The sequence below is a fragment of the Copadichromis virginalis genome, linkage group LG23 (genome assembly GCF_057382275.1).
Source record: "Copadichromis virginalis isolate Kocher_CV1m ecotype Utaka linkage group LG23, C_Virginalis_male_GT1.1, whole genome shotgun sequence".
NCBI lineage: Eukaryota > Metazoa > Chordata > Actinopteri > Cichliformes > Cichlidae > Copadichromis > Copadichromis virginalis.
This window is the reverse complement of record NC_140639.1, coordinates 11550321-11570779: the sequence shown is the minus strand read 5'-3', so window position 1 is coordinate 11570779 and position 20459 is coordinate 11550321. Positions and strand designations below refer to the sequence as shown.

At 42.9% G+C, this 20459-nt stretch overlaps 2 protein-coding genes across 4 annotated transcripts; both read right to left on the bottom strand.

Annotated features, from left to right (window-relative positions):
- Positions 1 to 1636: 1636 nt before the first annotated feature.
- Positions 1637 to 10052, bottom strand: LOC146680368 (AN1-type zinc finger protein 5). Of its 2 annotated transcripts, none has more exons than XM_085447263.1 (6): positions 9801 to 10052; positions 8199 to 8398; positions 7703 to 7814; positions 6720 to 6847; positions 6188 to 6295; positions 1637 to 5026 (listed from the first exon to the last, which is right to left on the bottom strand). In XM_085447263.1, the coding sequence occupies exons 2-6, from the start codon at positions 8356 to 8358 to the stop codon at positions 4878 to 4880; spliced, it is 657 nt and encodes a 218-aa protein (XP_085303389.1). In that variant the 5' UTR covers positions 8359 to 8398; positions 9801 to 10052; the 3' UTR covers positions 1637 to 4877. The 2 variants fall into 2 exon arrangements, with proteins under 2 accessions (XP_085303389.1, XP_085303390.1); XM_085447264.1 differs by lacking the exon at positions 9801 to 10052 and adding an exon at positions 8541 to 9784.
- Positions 10053 to 10334: 282 nt separating this feature from the next.
- Positions 10335 to 20103, bottom strand: plin3 (perilipin 3). 2 transcript variants are annotated; one of them, XM_085447261.1, is made up of 8 exons: positions 19983 to 20103; positions 15384 to 15471; positions 14968 to 15163; positions 14554 to 14636; positions 13887 to 14118; positions 12821 to 13170; positions 11708 to 11926; positions 10335 to 10978 (listed from the first exon to the last, which is right to left on the bottom strand). In XM_085447261.1, exons 2-8 carry the CDS (start codon positions 15450 to 15452, stop codon positions 10841 to 10843), a joined length of 1287 nt encoding a protein of 428 aa, XP_085303387.1. In that variant the 5' UTR covers positions 15453 to 15471; positions 19983 to 20103; the 3' UTR covers positions 10335 to 10840. The 2 variants fall into 2 exon arrangements, with proteins under 2 accessions (XP_085303387.1, XP_085303388.1); XM_085447262.1 differs by having other exon boundaries at positions 11708 to 11923.
- Between the last annotated feature and the right edge of the window lie 356 nt (positions 20104 to 20459).

Here is a 20459-nt window from a genome sequence, read left to right as displayed (position 1 = left end):
ATGGCGAGTGTGTGGAAAAGGTCTCCAGTTTCACACAGAAAGGCACTCCAGAGGGTCATCAATATGGCCCAAAAAATCATTGGACATCCTCTTCCCTCCCTGAAGGACCTGTACAGCACTCGCTGTCTCAAGAGGGCACGCAGCATCCTACGGGACGGTACACACCCAGGACACCGGGTGTTTAAGCTGCTGCCGTCTGGCAGGAGGTTCAGGCTGCTGAGGTCCCGAACAAATAGACTCAAGGACAGCTTTTACAACAGGGCAATAGCCCTGATCAATGCAAATAGCTGACCTGACTGGATACCTCCCTGGACTTTTTGGGGGGGGAGGTAACAATGGTAAAAACAGTAACAATAATAATATTTATATTTATAACAAGGTGCAATAACAATTAATGTGCAATAATAACAGTGTGTAATACAAATACACTTATTCTTATTTTTTATTACTAAGTTATTATACTGTGTTGTGTTGTGTTGTTTGTGTTGCGTTGTGATGTGTCGTATCGGGTCATGTTGTGTTATATGTAGTGTCGACGTAGGACAGTTTTCCAATTTCATTGGACTATTGGACTATGTACGACTGTGCAATGACAATAAAGAGTTATCTTATCTTAAGGTCCATTAGGCACATCAGTACAAACCCACAGGGCCCCGAGAGGAGGTCTAACTTTTTTTTTGCCCTTTATTAAACACTGGATGACATCAAACAACAAAGCTACTGCCTAGAATGTAACTTGTAATTGTTAACTTTAATGACTAAATCATGATGGAAGTAGGATGGATATCTTATACATGTAAATAAACGGGCTTAATTATACATAATAACACAGGAATATCCTATATCAAACTGATATTATTCAGACAGATAACAGAATAAATGAAAAAATTAACGTGGTCTCCATGTGCTAGAGAAAGGCTTTGATAATAATAATAATAATAATAATAATGGATATCGGCCATCGGCCCCTCTGGCCATCACCAGTAGGCGGTAGGTGAAGTGTCTTGCCCAAGGACACAACGACCAAGCCGGGGCTCGAACTGGCAACCTTCCGGTTACAAGACGAACTGCCAACTCTTTGAGCCACGACCGCCCCCGGTGTCATTCCTGTCATTCCGCCCCTTTGAGTCATTCCTTCAAAAGATATTTCCTCATTCTGTGTTTTGGTGTTGTACGTGTTGACCTGGGAATAATTTCATGAGTGCAGAGGCATGTTTATACTCAAAGTAAGCCCTTGTTCTATAGACAGAAGCATTCTGGGAGATCTGAAAGTAGTATGGATAAAGGTGATAACCTTTATTGACCTGTGGCGCCCCTACGTCTTAGGGCAGGGCTGTCAAACTGCAGAAAGATCAGAACAAGACCTCCAAAGGCTACAAACTGGCCCACTTGATGGCTTTACAAAAATGTGAAAAATCATAGAAAAGTCATTTATAACAGTCAAATACGCTTTTCCCGCTGTGGTGATAACAGCACAACTACATTAGCTGTAAAAACGCGTATATTTCCACATGCAGCTTGTATCACAGTAAAATACTGAGGTTTTCTTCTAAAGCAGAGTGCAAGGAGCTTGGCTTTAAAATGAGTATTTATTTAGCATACATTAAGACAAATAAATACAAACGACAAGTGTAAATTAAAATAAACTTTGTGATTTTATTGTTTATACTTACTCTTACACATCATACAATCCTAACTCTTAAAAGAAAAAATAAAAAGATATCTGGTGGTGTTTCTGGGGGACTGGAGTGCCAAGGGACGGCAACTACACCTCTGTGAACATCGTAGATTTCATCTCAAGTCCCTAAAGCTCATCTTGAAAGACAGAATAATATGTCTTTATTCCTGCAGTGAAGCTGAAGAAAATTCATCCCAACTCACAAGTTTATTATTCTCAATCAAAACCCTTGCATGATGAAGACACTGATTATGAAAGGTGTGAGAACATCAAACAATAATCAATGCAACAAAAAAGGGGGAAAAAAAACCCAAACAAAACACAAGTATATGCACTGATAATATCTCAGTTACTCAGGTCACGTAGCCCTAATTGCTGGTGGCAAGTCAAACAGTCAAAAGATTTGAATGATTCAAATGTCTCAAATCACATAAAGACAACCATCGTCGGCCAACGGACAGTCAGTCTGACGGCAACACGACTTATCGTGTGACTTGTGGTGGTTTACATTCAAACTGCTCACATTTATCAGGAAAAACATGCTGAAACGTTTGGAGCACTGATATGAGCAGTCAATAGAAAATGAGCGTAAACCATGCAACCCCCCATGATTTACATAACTGAACAATCATCACAGGAAAATTCTCCCATGAAGAGACAATTAATCTGTAAAGGAAAACCGAGCTTACCGTATGCAACGATGTTTTATAATCATCAACCAAGTCTGAGAATTCTGTGTCTAAAACACAACGAACTGCAGAGCAGCACCAACCACTCGTCCCCCTGAATATCACAGTTAACACCTTCTCAATTTGAAATTTACACTGTAGGTGTGACGGTGGAAGAAGTTAAATCACCGTCACTGCGGGCTCAACTCATCCACGGCAAAACGTCTCGCCGTCGGCATGCCAAGTCATCACGTCGGCCATTAACGCAAAGACTCGACGAAGGCTCTTTTTCAATCAGAAGAGGCAGAACTAAGCCGACACACGGAGGAGTGTGATTCCTCTCTTTCGCCTTTTGCGGTGGATTATTTTTAAATTGCATTCCCTGAAAATTCAAATGCAACTTTTCTCCAGCTTTCATTAATATATAATGAACCGCATCAAGCAACATTTACAGGGAAAGCTTTTAATAATGAAAAGATGAACCCTCTATTTCTTGCTTGGGGCCCTTTAAACTTTCAGTAATATCGCTATTGCTACAAATCAGTAACAGGATAAAAGCTCTGACTGAGATACTCTGTTATTCAGCAACGTTAATATAGCTCGGGAGGGAGGAGGGGGGGGCTGGTTAAGAGTGTAGCTAGTATGGTAAAATAGAAACCACGTGGCCTGCAGGGGATACTAGTGGTTATTAAACAATTTGAACATTACACGTAAAAACCTGAAAAATTAATGAGGAAACAAGATGGGGAAAACATCAGTGCTAGTTGTAGCACATTTTTTTGGATAATTATGAAAAGCACTTTAATACAGAGAGTACTATTTGTTGCCTTAATTCCCCACCTTTATTACCTGGCAAAAATCTACATTGAGGTTATACTATAAGAAGAGGAGCTGTATGGTATTTACATTTGAGGAAAAAAAAAAAAAAACAGTCCTGTTAACGGGAACCTTACGGTTCCGGCCATGCATTGTGCTACTGCTGTGCGGCTTTTTAAACATTCCAGCTTCATTTCAAACTACGCGGTCACAAAACAGCAACGCGTGTTTGACTGCACACATGCACGTGGGACTGATCTTCCTAGAAGAAGCTAGCTAGAAGCAGTCTGAGCACACTGTAAAAGCACAGCACGCAACTCTGCGGCACTGCAACGCTGAGCAGAACGTACGCCATCGTCTATGAGAGCAACTGCGACCCGGGTCAGTTTTCATTCAGCATGTGTCAGTGGTCTGCTGGTGGTAGGAGAAACGTGGAGCTTCATACAGGCTCCGAAGAACATAAAAGGTCATTCGAGGCGAGCGCGCCGCCTTACCGAAGAAGAAAATCTCAGCAACTCGACAAGGCAATTTCATCAGCAAGGCTGCGATACAGCTCGGATATAAACTGCAAGTGACCCGAATGCTGAACAAAACTGAGCGGGCATGGCACCGTAGCTTGTGCTCTGCAGCGGACATACGTCGTTGTGCTTCATACCCAAAGCCTTAATCACTGACATCCTACTGCACTCGCTCCCTCCGAGCGGCTCAGCCGGGCTCCGCTCCGTCACGTCAGAGCTCGGGCGCGCATTTTCTTCTTCACTGGTTACATAATCAGGATGGAATTACTTAAATATAATCGAAGAAAAAGTTAAGAGCAAATCGTTAAAGATTCGCGGACACATGCTGCCAATCCTCCAGCACAGACCAACCAAACAATAAAAAATAAATAGAATGCAATCACACAATTCAAGCTAACTACAATATATTAATATAGATCTTCTGATGTCATACGCTCATTAAAATAAAGAAGAAAAAAAAAAATCAATCACACAGTTAAGTCAAGGTCGTTTGTTTCCCTCCCCGGCTTTCCCCTTCCAATGACTGTTCATGCACCCGGTATCCATACAAGCCTACATATCAAAGAGAGACGCATGTGGAAAACTCAGACTTTGGAGTACTACATGTGGTCGCCCACAGAGTAAAGGAGTTGCCAATTTGACAAGTAGTTGACATCATTTTTCAGTCTGGGATAAAATACTATATTCCAAAGCCCTTAAAGGTCTTGCTGATACATGAGTCACTAGACCCCCTAAATGTGTTTCTGTCATTATCCCGATTGACACATTCCTTAACAGCTTATCCTCGTTCATTTCAGCTACCTACAGGGATTGTATAAAAAAATACACTCACACGATCCCGCTAAGTGGAAAAACAACAACAACAAAAAAAACAAAAGGGGTAAAAATCAAATTCCTGCCCTTCCCACGGCAAAACAAATGTCCACCAAGCCCTCATGGCTCTCTCCCCAGCTCTCAAGCAAATGTGCACGCACACACACACTTTCATACAAACACACGCGCGCGCTGCAGCCACAAGTGGAGAGAGAGGGAGATGCTAGTAAGGGAAGTGTCTGGACTGTGGCTGCGACCGCACCACCCCCACCCCGCCCGCTTTACACTACCATGAACAAATGAAGCCACGATATCAGGTGTTTTCATCCAAGTCGCCATTGTTCAAATTCACAAAGTCAGAAACTTCTTTTTTGCTCTCAGTCCTCATAACTTCTGAATCTTCTCAGCCACTACGATGGGGTTCTCCTTGCGTAACTGGGCAGCGGCTGCGCTCCGGTAATCATAGGGACAGTCGTGTTTGTCGGAGTAACGATGGATGGCGCAGAACAGGTTGCCACAGCGACAGTCAAAACCTTGAGGAAAAAGAAGCAATTAAACTTGGACGCTTTATTATAGATATCACATGTATCTGGACACCAGAGACCAAAACTCACATCTCGTTTTGGGGCAGAATGGCTATTTTCTTCAATTTGGGATTGTTTCATTTCTCGGGTGCTGACCCCAAATCAGTGTGTTAGAACAGACAAGAGGACAGAGCAGCAAGGAAACTATGTGCTGCAGTAGATAGGGCCAGCAGTAAAACCCACATATGTTTGGGTTTATATACAGCATATTTGATGCATTACCTGCCATCAGACCAGACTACTAAGACACCACTGACAAAAACATTCATTTGACCTTAAAAAAAAAATACGGCAATTGTTCCTTGACTGCTGCCTTGTTAGGTCGGTAAATCTCACCACATGACTTGGTTCAGATCTTCCAACTTCTGTGAGGTAAAATTCACCGACTTCTTTTTAGCGTACCATTTCCAAAAGTTAATAAGCTTTGGTTACACACACACACACATTATGAAAACTCAGTTTTCATGCTGTCTATCCGTAAACTAAAGAGTTATTTTTCATTGTTGGGAACAGCCCTGTGTCTCTCTCCAAGCTGCAGGAAAACAGAGTCAGCTCGAGGTGCAGAGGGAGACTGAGGCTATATTAAAAAAGAAAGAAATGCATCACCCAGTCCTACTACATCCCGATTATTTTACAGACTTATTCTTACACTGCCCTGTGTAAGGTTTTAATTAAATTCAGTTTGACTGGGCCTTGATGATGTTGCTCAATTTTACATGCTAACTCAGGATGTGGTCTCAATTAAGCTGATATATAATCATTGCTATTAAGTCTCAGAGTCTCCTATGAAGCAAAAAAAAAAAAAAGGACCGAGCTGCACACTGTGAAATGTATCACTTAAGTGCAGAATGTCGCTCGCTGTACATAAGCAATCATCACAGAATAAATGCACATATGAATCATTTGTGTGCAGCTGTCATTATTGTCCTTTAAAAACAGGTTTAGCTCCAAAAGCTCTGCAGGCGAAGAATATTAAAGATGTCTTTGACATTGCACCACATACATCCGTGTGCCAAATCAATGTCTTATTAGGGGTGAGGAACCCCTGCCGACTCATAAAACACAGGATAAACAGATAAGAAACTTGAGTGAAATTCTTCCCTCACTTACCAGTAAGTCCTACTTTCTTCCGGCAAGAAAAGCAGCGATTCTTTTTCTTGTTTTTATCAGGAGTCTGGTCGCCATCAGACGAAGCCTGCGCAGCTTCCCCGACTGGCTCTGGTGGGGAAAAACAAAGCAACCGTATGTAAAACAGCTGTATGTTTATTTATGCACATGTACAAAAGACAACACAATTAACTTCAACCAATCAAATATGCTAGCCGGGTCAGAGGCCGTAACTTAAGCTTTATAAAATATTATTTAAACACGTAAAAACACGATTTCCTTACACAGTTATTTGACTGCAACACAGAACATGCCACACAGCAGAAGGCAAAATGAAATAAAACGGGAAAACCAATGGAGTCATCACAGAGCATATTGTGTTTATCACTTCAGGCACGCTCCCGGAACACGGTGGCGAGTGCGTCCCATTGTTTATTCACGCAGCAGTTCTTAATAGTGTACTCCTCTGCTTTGAGTAGGGCCGACCGTGTGGACGGTGGGTAGGGAATGAACTACTGCTTTCTACGATGTTTACCTGTGCTGTTTGAAGTACCCTCCTCTTCACCCTCCTCGGCTTCTGCTCGATCAGAATCCACAGCTCCTGAATCCTGGGAGATGCTCATAGCTGTCATCTGTTGAGTTACTGGGCTGGTGGAGCTGGGACTAACAGGGCATCAAATCAAGTCAGCAAATTTCAGTTTAGATTAAATAAAAATACTGAAAAAACACACAAAAAAAAAAAAAAAAAAAAAAAAAAAAGAATTGAAATGATTAAATTTATCTTGGTACTCTCTTTGCTTTGGTTTTGTCCCCTTTGGGAGGAAACAGATCCAGTGCACACGCTGCAATATAAAACCATTTTTAGCAATTTCAAGAGCCTCGCAGAACTTTTCTTACCTATCGCACTTTCCTCACAGTGAATTAAATCCATTTTTAACATTTAAAAAGGTTAGCCCAATGGTAAAGTTAAAGCAAATTATAAAAGAGGCCCTTCAAAACGCCGAATAGCAGAAAAAGAACTTGGCCAGCAAAAAATTATTCAGCATTACGCTGCAGTTTTTCAGAACAGGGCCTCAAGCTAAGTTTTAAACTACACCATCCTCTAGCTAATTTTCTTCCAGTGTCAATGACAACACAGCCCATCGTACACTTAATTTGGCTTTTGATAATCATCAGAAGCTCATCACAACCTCACCTGTCAATGTCGACGTGCAAATTGAAATAGCTGAAAAGTTCTTACTAGAAGGTTGGGGTCGTCAGGGTAAGGTAAAAATGTTTTCACCCAGAAAATGACTGCACCATGGTGATAGAAGGTTTTGTTTTCATAAATAAATATGCACACAACTGCCTACCCTTCTGCAGAGGCAAGCTGCGGTACTAGCATGAACTGACTGGACTAGTCAAAGAGCCAACACGGAGTATATTTTTCCTTGATGAATCACATCTAAAACACTGATTCACAATGACTCAATGAAACAACACGGCTCTCTGCGCTTTTCTACGCGTAACTCAGCATACCTGGTTGTTTGTTCCTCAGGTGGGGTTCCTGCCACCTCTGTACTGGGCTCTGAGGTTGTGCTCTCCACAGTTGTACCGGCCGATCCTGGTGATCCCGCTGGTGAAGTAGCAGCTGTGTGCACGCATGTGTGTGTCGGGGAGGGGGGAGGACAGTCAGATCAGTCACAAAAATCTGTTGTTGCCTCACACATGGATGACTTTCCACTTGCTTCTAAGCGTCTTGACATTCCCTACATGTATTTGTTTACCATGATCAGATGCACTTTGAGTTAATGTACAACAACAGATGGCAATGTAACTCTCTTGCTTTCTGATGCCACAGTGTAGGCAGCTAATGCTACCTCTGTTCTCCAGCCCCTTTTAGCTAGTTCGGCTCCCTATTTCCAGTGCACTTTTTGAGTGACTCCCATTTAAAAGCTCCTGACTTATTCACCTGGTACACCCTTATCCAGCAGACCCCTGCTTTTTATAGGTCATGTCTCTCCCATCTTCCTACCTTTCTCTCCAGGGGGGCTGGACCGCCCCCCTCCCTGTTGTCTCTGCAGGTGTTCCTTGTAGCAGACCGAGCACATGCCGTTGGTGCGGGGGTTACCATAGAAACCGCATCCCATAGTGCAAAGCATTGGCACCTGCGTCTGATTGGTCTCCTGAGCCATGCTCTGACAGAGGGGGTAAGGGGGATGGGAGAGGATAATCCTGAAAATGGGGTTGCAGAAGTTAGTGAGAATAATTAGCAGTCCCTGTTTGATTACAAAGCTTTTAGGTTGGAGCTAAAAGAGCTTGGAGATTGGCATTGCAGCATGAGAGTAGAGTTTGAGCACATCATGACTTCTTTTACCTCTTTTGCACCGACACAGAGCCAGTCCAGCTCTGAAAGGCTTGAGGACTGATCGTTACATAGCTTAAAGAAAAAAGACAATCACAGCAGACAAATCCTGGGGCTTATTTGGCAAATACTGTTACTTTCTAGCTAAAGCCCCTTCCAACTTTTACAACCAGTAAATTTGCAGCACTGAGCTGGTTCACACTTTTCTGGCACAGAAAGTAGTCATCCCTCCCCCCCCATTTACTGGAATGCATTGAACCAGCTCTAGATTAGGCACTGGACAAGTGGAAAAGAGGTCTTTGTGAATTAAAGGTTATGGTCCACTACTTGCAGCTGTAATGAAGGTCTGTCGCAGTTTTATAAACTTCATAAACCAAAATTAAGACCAACCCCAACTTCTGAAGGCCAAAGTCCACGATTACTGCAAAATCAGGCCTGGACTTTGGCACACTGAAAATACTAATAAATAAACTATGCTTCAAAATTATTAGAAAACACAAAAACGTAGCAGCAATAGAAATACCAGTGAAACGGATCGCCGAATGTACTGCACCTCTTACAACATCAAAGCAAGCACGAGTTTTAAAAGTAGGAAGCTGTGGGATTAGTTTGAACAAACACGGAGAGCTGTGCACGGTGACGGAAACAAAGGGTCCAAAGAGCCGCACACACACACCCTAGAAGGTAAATGACGGTGTGTGAAACATGCGCTAACTCAGCTGTTTCGCGCTTTCTTCCGCCGCACAAGACGTTTTTGGTCATGGAGAAAGTTGTGAAAAAGACAACAAGAATAAAACAAAAACCCCGTCAGTACGAAACCGCGCTGGCTAACGTTAAAACTGCGCTGCGTGCAGTTTAGCCGAACAACTTCCAGCTGGCTGTTCCCAGTCCGAGTTTGTCCGCACAAGAAAACAATTGGCGTCCTGTGCTTGAATAGCTCACAGCAAACATTAGCAAACAGCCTCGCTGGACGTTTGGTCTGTCTGACACTGCATACAGGTGTAAAAGGAAGGACGAAACTCGACCGGTGGCCCTGTGTCATCGTGAAAAATACGAAAGTTAAATGCTACAGCGTCCTCGGTGACGAACTATACGCAGATCGCGGCTTTTCAATCGAATAAACGCTAGTGTTAGCGGGCTATCTGTTAGCAGAGTTGCTAACGCAGTCAGCCAACCCAAAACTAGAGCGCCTCCCAACAGCGTCCCGGCTGGGTTTATGACCGGTACCACATCCCGGGAATCTGCCGAATCAGTCGGGAATGAAGACATTACCTGAAACGTAGTTAATCGGCGGCTGTCGACGACGGAGGGGTTCAGATTTGAGTGAGCTGTGTCCCCAGCAGAGCGCGCGGCCTCCTACCCAGCGCTAGCTCCCGACATTCGAAACAACGACCATGACGTCACCGCCAATGTCAGCCCTCAGAGCGACGGGCCAGCACAGCAAACTACACCTACACCACCTCCACCACCACAGCTGATCATCACACACAAGGTCAGAACAGCATCGTTCGGCCCCAGCCCCTCTGTGGACACGATCCCTGACTTTGGCCTTTTTATTTAGGCGTTTTAATCTTACAGTTAATTTGTTTTATGTTATTGATCTAATGCTGCTTCTTGAGTTCCACATCCACAAAAAGACTTCCATTTTTGTGATGAAACAGGGAAATCAATCATTTCTTCTTCACAAAACAAATAATCTCTCTAGACTTATTTTTATCCTCATTTTTCTGTTTGACACCATCTCCTGTTTCTAACCTGTGTGTGAGGCTGTTTCCAAACATAAATAAAGAGTCACTCGCTCATACATGATTCTGCAGTGTTAGAAATTTATTTACATATCAGTTTAATGACAATTAACTCTTTCCAGAAAGAGAATACTGAAGGTAAAATTCGAAAACAAATTAAATGCATCTGATTCAAGATGTCCTCATGTCTTTTCTATATTATTTTTCCTATACGCCACTAGATTTTACTTTGTTTTGGGAAGGTTTTGAATTCCTTCCAAACAAAAATGTTTAAAGACACATTAATCTTTCAGAGATTAACAAAACACAAAAAAAAAAAAAAAAAAAAAAAAAAACCCCAACAAATCTACCATAAATAATAAAGTGCAAAACAATCATTTCCTAAGGCCACATTTTAGATTTTAACTTCTGCATGATAAATGTAGTGTCAAAAACTGATAGAATTATGATGATGACAGTTTTTCATGAATATTATGGCACCTATTTTGAGCTGGTTCATCAACATCTAGAAATAGTCCCCTAACACCACTTTGAATCATCTCAGAGGAGCACAGGAAGTCTTCGCGTCTACTCGTTTGGTCCGGCCTTCTCTGCCACGTCGCCCCCTGCATGCTCAGTGATCTGAGGAGCGAACGGTCCCACCAGCCAGTTGAGCGGCGTGTTGTGCAGTAGATAGTCCATGACACCATCCACAGACTTCTGAACCTGGGATGGACACACACAACAGTACAGTTTTAATAAAAATGTACAGTTAATAAGAGGATAAATGATCTGAAATAATACTGAGCACCATCAGAGATTGAAAACAAATTAGTTTCACTGACTAGCCACTTTATTAGCAGATTGTTAATGCAAATAGCTAATCAGCCAATTACATGGAAGCCACTCTCTGCATTTCGATGTGGTCAAGACGACCTGCTGAGGTTCAGATTGAGCATCAGAATGGGAAAGAAAGATGATTAGAAACTGCTGATCTGTTGGGCTTTTCCCTACACGACCATATCCAGGATTAAGAATGGTCCAACAAATAAATTAATAATATTATCCAATGTGTAAGACAGCAGTTCTCCAGATAAAAATGCCTGGTGACGTCACAGGAAAATAACCTGACCTTGCTGCCAGACTGTGTTGAGCTCACATGAAAGCAACAGTAACTCAAATACCAGTAATTAGGCCTTGTACCAAAAAAAAAAAAAAAAAAGGGGTTCAACACAGCAGTAGCAAGATGTACCTAATAAAGTGGTTGGTAAGTGTATAACATACACTTGAATGTTGTAGCATCAGCAGTGCATGGGACTTTCCAGTGACATTACACAAGAACTAACGTGGAGAGTGGTGGCGCTGTGGGTGAAACTAAAAACTCGAGCTATGAGCTACATTTAATTAAGCAGCTGCACAGCTGGAGCAGTAAAGACAGCAAAGCATGACGCGTACTTGGTTCAGCTGATGACGGCTCCGATCGAGGAGGACCGGCGTGATGGTGCTCGTGTTCCTCAGAGAGGAATACAGCTCCTCGGCAGACTGTCGAGCCGCGGTCAGCTGGTCCTGGACTGTGCTCGGCAGACCTTTAGCACTTGAAACCACGCTGGCACACGCCGACCGCAGCTGGTCGCTCAGACCACGCACCATAGAGAGGGTCTGCCTTTCAAGCTGCTGTGAACGTAAGTGGAAACAAAAACCAAATGAATAAAATGTAAAGCTAAGATAACGGGACAGTCCAAATGTAAACAGCACAACAATGACACAGAAGGAAATGACGGTGGAAAGTAAATAAAAAGCTCTCAGAGTGTGAACCTATGCCAAGCAAGCTCACTCTCTGGGCAGCATTTATTTAAGGGGATATATTAATATTGTTTCTTTGTTCTTTTTAAATGTACTTCAACAAGTTTTTAGTGCAGTAAAGACAAACATTATCTAGGAGCAGATCGTGGATTGATCTGCAAGTAACTGGACATTATTCATAGAGATTATATCATATAATACATTTCTAATTAACTAGGCAGCTCATTCCCTTCCTTTTGACAATAATGTCTTTAACACACACATTCTGTGATCAACTTGACAGACAGGCAGATGTGAAATGTAAATGTTGCCAGGACAAACAAAGGGCAAAAGAATTAAGCCGTTTGAAACAAAAGACATGAAAATTTGACCTTATGACCTTGAGGAGGTCATAAGGTGGCTCTACACATTATACATTATCACTTCAACCTTCAAAAATCAGTCTATTTACCTTGAAGGAGAGGTCAGAGGTCAAATGTGGACATCACATTTTGGGTTGTCTAGACCACAATACTAAATTTTAAACAAATGTTCTCATATGTGGATCTCATTTTCTAAGGAACAAAAATCAGGTTAAAAAAAAATATCAATAAATCAGCTTTGTTTTTACCTTCATCAGGTTCCAATCAGCCCAAATAGCAAAGAAATTAAAAATGCATGACATGAAACAGTTCGGGTCTTAGGAGGTCAAAGTAAAAATGCTGCTATGAAATATATCTGTAAAACACAGCTGAATAATCTGTTTCAAAGACTTTCGGTCCTGACCTCAGACTCATTTTTGGTCCCGTCTGGCTCTGGCTCAGACTCCGTCTGCCCATCATGTCCTCCGTGCTTCTGCTTCCACTCGGTCCAGCGCTGCAGGAGTTTCTCAGAGGCTCCTCCTATCTGGTTACCTGCTGAACCGAGACTGGCGCGGGCGCTTTCTAGCAGGTCTAGAGTGATGGTAATCTGAGCCACCGTACCATAGGCTGCGTCCCGGTAGTGACGTGCCCGATCCAAAGAGTGCTGAAGAGCTCGTTCCTGTACCTTAGTGGAGAGTTTCCCCAACCGGACAAAGTAGCTGGGGTTGTCTGAAGAGGTAGCTACCTCGCTGCTGGCAGGTTCGGCCACAGCAGCTGAAAGAGGCGAGTGCTAAATCAGATGTGTGACCCTGACATTACTAACAGAAATAGACCGTTAAAATACGTAGCATCTTCATTGCACAGGGTGTTGGGTATGTCATGACTGATGGAAACACTTTTCCCCTCCATCTGTTTGAAGCTTTGCTGCTAAGAGCCACTACAGAGCCTCTGATCAGTTCTGTGCAAGCAAAAGGACATAACGCTGCATCACTGTGCTTTCATTAAAAGCCACTTTGATGGTTAAAGGAACAACTTCAACTGTGCTGCTGCCACAGTTGCAATTGTGCCACATAGCCATAATCAGAGACGGGGCTCTTTCACAGCTTCCACAGTGGAGTATGGCAGGTTGTCATGATAACATGACATCACAGTAGCAGGTGTCAAAGCTGCGAGTGCTGGAAATTGCAGGTACTTTTTGGGCCAAGTTAACAGAAGGGAAGTTCACTGGAATGCCCTGCCTCTCTATGAATAGCACCGACCATCCACGTGTTCAGTCACGGTGGTCGAATTCAACAGTCATGATGACCACCCCCCCCCCCATTTCACCAGATTACCTCATCCTGCTTTTGTGACCTATTTTTTGGGATAATCTCAATTATTCATTTTTTTAAACCTTTATCTGTCAAGACACATTCATATAATTCAACAACAGGCAAACGGGTTCATTACCACCCAGTGTTTTCGATGAAGTGATTAGCACAGCTACTGACCCAGCTCCCTCTCAGTGAGCGGTAGGTTCTGGTCGACCCAGTCCTCAGATCGGCTGAGGGCCAGGCCCATCCCACTGCTAACCATCTGGCCCATCCTGGTGCCCATGACTGTGTTGATTCCTCCGCTGACTGCTGCCCGGGTCAGCTCGACGCCACCCATCACAGCCCCCACCACGGCTTCTTTGGCCCCTGCCACAGACTGGTACACCATTCCCACTGTGTCTGACACCACCTGAGGAAGTCGAGATAAGATAATTACCTTCTTTTGAAAACCAACGTGGTGCCGGAGCTCGATTTGGTGCCGACTATAATAAATAAATAAAATTCTGCCACGACTTTCTTCCTCTGAAATTACCCCAGTGTTTATCATTAATGCTAGCTGATAAACTGTGCTCATGCTGCTGTAAAATGCTGCCACTACTCAGTTTGCATTAGTGCCAGCAGTGACAACACGTTAGTGGAAAAGAGGTAAATGAGCAATGATCAGCGAAGCATTTTGCGTTTTCTGTATTGTCAAAATCATCCAGAATGCACCAATACGAAGAAAACAAGCACATGGAGGCCAGAGAGCTGTTTTCTTTATCAAGTCTATCATTTTGGATTTTTATGACAGCATTTAAGCACAATAGGGTTAGGTTTTTTTGATGCTACATTAAAATATTCTGACCTTGTCTGCTGGTTGGTGAAGAATAGGCAACTTTTCTTCCATCTTATCCAATCCTTTCAAAGCGTACTCATTTGCAGAGGCAACTGCAACAAGTGCACAACAGAAGGACAACACGAGAATCAGTGAGAGTAATACCACTCTGTAAAAAACAGGCATCGTGTCAGGTTTACAGTACAGCTAGAACTGGATGAGTGTCAGAGATTCAAATTACACCACAATAAAATTTGGAAAGTTTATTCTCATGACAATAAAAGAAACAGTCTTATGATTCTATTGCATTCTATCCCTGAGGCAGCAATGGATTTGACTTCAGCTTCTCACCTTTAATGTGCAACCAGCATGAAATATCTGTTTGAGGTACATCTTTGTGCGATTATCATACGTTACATCGGATTTGCAGATATGGGAACCTACGTTGTGGCTCGATCATGTTCAAGAGAGGTTTGGTCCCTGCGGTGGCAGCTGCACCCAGAGTCCGGACCCCGCTCTCGGCTGCATCCATCACTCCCTTCAGTAGGGGAACGCTGTCTTTGGTGGTACTGTAGGCGTTTGAAACCACCTCGCACGCCGAACTGACCAAGGGCAAGTTGCTCACTCGTGAAACAACAGTCTAGGACAAAAATAGAACCGTCGCCGTTATTGAAAGCACAATCCTGTCTCACAGTACAGTATAGTTCAGCTCTTTTCAGGTCTGTATTAGTAATCAATAAGGAATAATTATTAATTTCCAAGAGTAGATGATCAAAACGGGGAAATATCAAGTGTCAAATGAGTTCACAGTAGACTCGTGTTATGCATTAGGGATCATTTCAGGTCACAGTGTCCCTCACCTGCTGCTCTCCATTAGCTGGTTCTGCTGCCGGAGCTGCACTCTCATTAGTCTTCCCGCTGTCTGCCATTGTGACTGCTGGATTCAATCTGTGTCGTGGAATACAGAGTGTCAGAAACAGAGACTCGCCTCACATTGCCCACTGTGCATGATGAAATAACGGCTTTCTCTATGATACTCTGTGTTTAAATAGCTGGTATACTTTATCTCGCAGCAATCTTTGTCCTGTCAGTTTAATGCATGCGGAAAGGCAGCTCAGCCACGCCAAATTCATTTGTCAACACTATGATGTAACACAGACGAAACTACATTAAAAACTGATACATTTGGAAGTGAGTATTTTCTTGTCAACTTCCAGCATCATTAAAACAAAGCTGTGTATGAAGCAAGAATTAATGAGACAGGTGTTTGTTAAGTCAAGGCGTAAGCATTATGCATACGTAATCACTGAACTTATGATTTTTAAGCTCTTCTTCCATGATTATCTGTGTTTGAAGGAAAGATTTGAGCCAAAATGTGATTCAAGACTGCAAGAATAAAAGCCTGACATTTTAACAGCTCTTCACAGCAGTTAGGGTAACATGACTAACATCACTGGCAGCAGCAGCAGCATCAAAGGAAAACTCCCAAGAATGATTTATGCTTTGAAGTGTATTAGAAATAAAGAAAGTACAAATGGCTGGACGACACATCGCAAGTCCCTGTTGTTACTAAAAAGAGTGAAACAAAAATCATCTGGGGCTTATTCCTTTAATTCAATTCTTGGACTTCTAAGTGCGAGCACAGCTCCCTGACAGAACACGGATCCTCACATTTTTCTTGCACTCGCATTCAAAACGAAGGAAATGTGACGACAACATAAAAAGAAAACAGGGATGATAAATCATGCGAGAGAACTCTGTGGTTATGAAAGTTCTGATAATTTCAAAATATGGATGAGAGTCCGAGGAAAATCAGAACTAATGGCACGAACCGCGGTCCCGCAGGGCACTGAGTGTTCACGAGCTCTCGTGGCGGCTTGCAGGCAGAATGGACGACATCTGATATTATTAATCTAACGGGAAACGGCGAGCAGTGCTGCGCTGGTGTCAAATATTTCTTTAAATGAGAACTAGGCCAAAATAATTACTCAAGTGAAAAACTACCATATTACATGAATACAATGAAAAAGTGTCTTAAATGAAGATCAAATGTAACACTTAACTGGGCCATGCAACGCTGTAAAATTAATCAGCAATTTATTCTGTTTCACTGCAGGTCGTTTCAACCCTAGCCAGCCTGCCGTGTCTCTTCTAGGAGTGGGAATTAGGATTTATAAAAACCTGTATCAGAAGCACCATAAAAAATAATAATAATACAAAAAATTATGTGTTAACTCGTGCAAATATACATGGAACAGTATATGAAAAATTTGGTGTACACAGCTTTATCCTTCAGCTCAGTCTGAACTCTGAGCAGCTCTCTGTGAGGCTCTTCAGGAATAGTTCTCCAGGCTTCTTGAAGGACATTCAAAGCTCTTCTTTGGGTGTTTCTGCCTTTTGTTCTCTTCACACTGCTTCAATAATGCTGAGGCCCAGGCTCTGGGGAGGCCGATCCATGACTGACTGTTCCACTGTGTGTTTTTCTACCCAGATGTGCTGAATAAACTTCAGCCTTTCCTCCCCGTTTCCCTTCATCAAGAAAGGCTTCCTGACAGCCGCCCTTCCACCGAGACATTTTCTGATGAGGTGTCAGTGAACAATAGATCGGCTGAAGGTCCAAGTCATCCGTCTGGTCTTTGCTGAATTTTTTTATCAATGACATGACTTTCAGATATGGTTAGTCTGCTGTAGATGGGGTTTTTTTTGTTTGTTTTTTTAAAAAAAAGACCTCACACTTCTTAGGTAAACATATCATACCAAGATGCCAAGTTTTCACCTAACAGCTTTTTGGGAATCTCGATTCATTTATCCTTCCTTTCACTAGCTGGGCCCACATCCTCATTTTAGGTTTGACAGCGTTTTAGTAGGTAAAAGTGAATGGTTTGACATGAATTGAGCTGCGGTTTGGGGAAGGCCTCAAAGGGGACTGGCGGTGGCTCCCGGGCCTGGCAGATCCCCATGCACTAAATAGAAATGAAGAAGTTAAATAATTGAGAACAAGGAGGGAGGGAGGGTGGGGCACGTAAACGAGAATGAACAGCTTGCAGAACCTATATAGATGACAACCGGACGGAGCGCGTTTGGAGGCGCGGTCCTGCTCCTGAAATTCCGATACATTATCTCCAATTAGCCAAAGAAAAGAGGACCAAATGATGTCTTTTTGGGACAAGCTGTTGGTAACAAAGTGCCTGAAGAGTCCATTTAAAGTTTGTCCTGTTTCCAAGTCTTCTGTTATGTGTGGACAAATGTGTCATAGGTCACATTACGTGGCTAAACAAACAAAAAAGATTCAACAGTGAGATACAAGAACTGAATAGGAAAGGAAATAAAGTGAAAAAGAAAACCTTTGTTTCCAAAAGCCATACTTTCTTGAAATATTATTATTAGTTTTTTAAGAAATTGGGGGTGGCTCAAGACTTTTGCACAGTACTGCATTTTTAAATTAGGGTCTCATATAGAAATAATATTCTTTACAAGTTAAAGAAAATGCATTGAGTTTTATTTAATGAGGTAATACAATCTGTACTCTGACCAAATTTTCTTAGGTGGGTAGTCACTCCCCCCAAAGGACACTTCCTGAGCTCGGAAAACCTCAGAGTAGGCAGACTCATCACATTGAACAACGAGGGGATATTCAGTTTGGTAATTAGCGCACATGCATGCACACACACACCTGTCTTTGTGCATATGCACGCACACGCACATACCTGTCTTTGTATCTTAAGCATATAGTTAAGACAACAAAGAGATACAAGCAAGAGAAGGAAGGAGGAAAGAGGCCCGTTAGCCAGTTGGAAAGAAACATCTGCAGCAAAATCTGTCCCTTCTCCCTTTGGTGCCTGCAACATGTGGATGGCATCTGCTTGCGTTCTGCCAGATGGCATACAGACATAAATGGACGCCACCTGTATTACCTGGGATGCTGTTAACAAGCGTCTGACATGCATGACCTGATGTACACAACAGAAGCAGATGAATGGGAGAAGCATGAGTCCTGAGATCTTCCTGCTGGAGAAACAGCCAGCAGCATCCTGAGGTGTGCAGCCAACCAGCGGCAACCTGAAGTCAGTGCTCAGGTCGGCTTCATCGACCTGACAGGAGGCGGCGATCAGCAAGAGACGAGCCTCAAATCCAACAGTCTCAGCCACGACTGGCATTTTTATAGAGCTACTATTCAATCATTTCACACAGTTTGGATGTCAGTGTGAATAAAATCATTTAACTTTTGTTTTTCGTGAGCTCTGGCAATCCAGAAGAGATCTTTCTGGCCTGTGCGTGACTCAGAATTACACGTTATTGCAACAGCTTGGTTGAGCAACGCCGTTTTTTTTTTTCCTGAGTGGCAGTTGATGAGATCTTCACCAGTTTTATTACAAAGCAAAGTTTGACACTGTGCACCCTGATATCAAGTGCGAGATGAACCTGCGATAACAGTACAAGTTATGAAGAAGGCTTTTATGCAACACAACCGGCTGCTTTAGACTTCTCAAAATGATCATCTCACTGACAACTGAATCCAGTAAAGTGGCCATTAAAATCCTATCAAGCCTCTTCCTACTGCTTTGTGTGTGACATCCTTGCAGTGTTGGGCCATATCAGGGGGATGGGGAAACTACTGTGTATTAGCCAGAGCTAAAACTCAAAGTCAAGATATCAAAGGTGACTTCGCTTTATCGGAAACTACTGAGACACTTATGTAGGTTAAAGGGAAATCTTGAAAGGGTTAGTGTTTTCTATGCTTTAGTTCCACCTAAAAAAGACACACAGATGTGTAATGTTATTTTGCATGGGCTGGAAAGCAGTCAGAGCCCTGCAATGGTCCCTGGATTTATTTGATGGGGTCACCCGACGATTTAAAAGAAGTGAAACATAATGTGGTCTACTGAGCTCTGGCTTTTATCTTGTGAAACCATCCACCGAAAATATCCACTGAAAAATGAATCCGAGTGGGAAAAGTCACTACCTGTCTGAACTACTCAGAGCACATGCCCACACACTGAGGCCACAACCGGAGATGAAATCTCACAACAACAGATTGCCTGATTTTGAAAGGCTCTGAAGCTAAGAAAGATTTAGGTAACCGAGTGCACAATATTAGTTTAAGCAAAGGCTCTGAGCAGCATGACGATGATTCCCAGCAGAGCTAATCAGGTCCGTCTTTCATTGCTTCCCCTTTCTACTCGGTGAACTTTCACCCATGTGAGGAACTATGACTCGTTACTTAACACAGCACCAAACAAACGGCTTCTCCGAATCAGTCTCCCGATCTGTGCCTTAGCTTTTCGTCTTCATGGGGTTCTCTTTAAAAGAAAAGCTGTTTCCGCAGCTTTAACTGGAAGTAAGACCGAAGGCTAAAGCTCAGCTGGGCAACCCGCACGAGTTAGTTGGTTAAACAGCTTAAAAACATGGCTCTACGACTGCTGTCAGGACGGAACACACCTGTGGGATGAGCCACTCACCTGCCTGGGAGCCTGCCGGTTCACAGTCTTGTGATGACCTGCTGTGTTGCTTCCGGTCAGTGACCCGGTCCACCTCGCCTCAGAGCCTTTATAGTGCACTGCTGCGCTACTCTTCAACACAGGGGAGGAAGGCGGAGCCTAAGACTGGCTTACAAACTTTCAGCCAATTAAATCACAGCACGGAAGTGCCCGTCACTGCAGGCCCCGCGGGCTCACGGTGTTGCGCCAGAACTTTCCAACATTTCTGTGACTTTTCTGTGTCACAGATGTGCTCACACGGATAAACGAGCAGTGGTCAGCGGGGTTTATAAACTGTTTAAGTATAAAATAAAATAAAAAAGACTCCTTTCATAATAATAATAATAATAATAATAATAATAATAATAATAATAATAATGGATTGGATTTATATAGCGCTGGCACCCAAAGCGCTTTACAATTCCATTATTCATTCACTGTCACATTCACACACTGGTG

Excerpts from the sequence above, each read along its gene's own strand:
- LOC146680368 (XM_085447263.1), bottom strand. The coding sequence starts at position 8,358 with ATGGCTCAGGAGACCAATCAGACGCAGGTGCCAATGCTTTGCACTATG. Across the intron at positions 7,815-8,198 it reads CAGCCCCCCTGGAGAGAAAG|CTGCTACTTCACCAGCGGGA; the intron begins GTAGGAAGATGG and ends GCGTGCACACAG. Across the intron at positions 5,027-6,187 it reads GAAGAAAGTAGGACTTACTG|GTTTTGACTGTCGCTGTGGC; the intron begins GTAAGTGAGGGA and ends TTTTTCCTCAAG.
- plin3 (XM_085447261.1), bottom strand. The coding sequence starts at position 15,452 with ATGGCAGACAGCGGGAAGACTAATGAGAGTGCAGCTCCGGCAGCAGAA. Across the intron at positions 13,171-13,886 it reads GCTCACTGAGAGGGAGCTGG|CTGCTGTGGCCGAACCTGCC; the intron begins GTCAGTAGCTGT and ends CGCCTCTTTCAG. Across the intron at positions 11,927-12,820 it reads GGACCAAAAATGAGTCTGAG|CAGCTTGAAAGGCAGACCCT; the intron begins GTCAGGACCGAA and ends TTACGTTCACAG.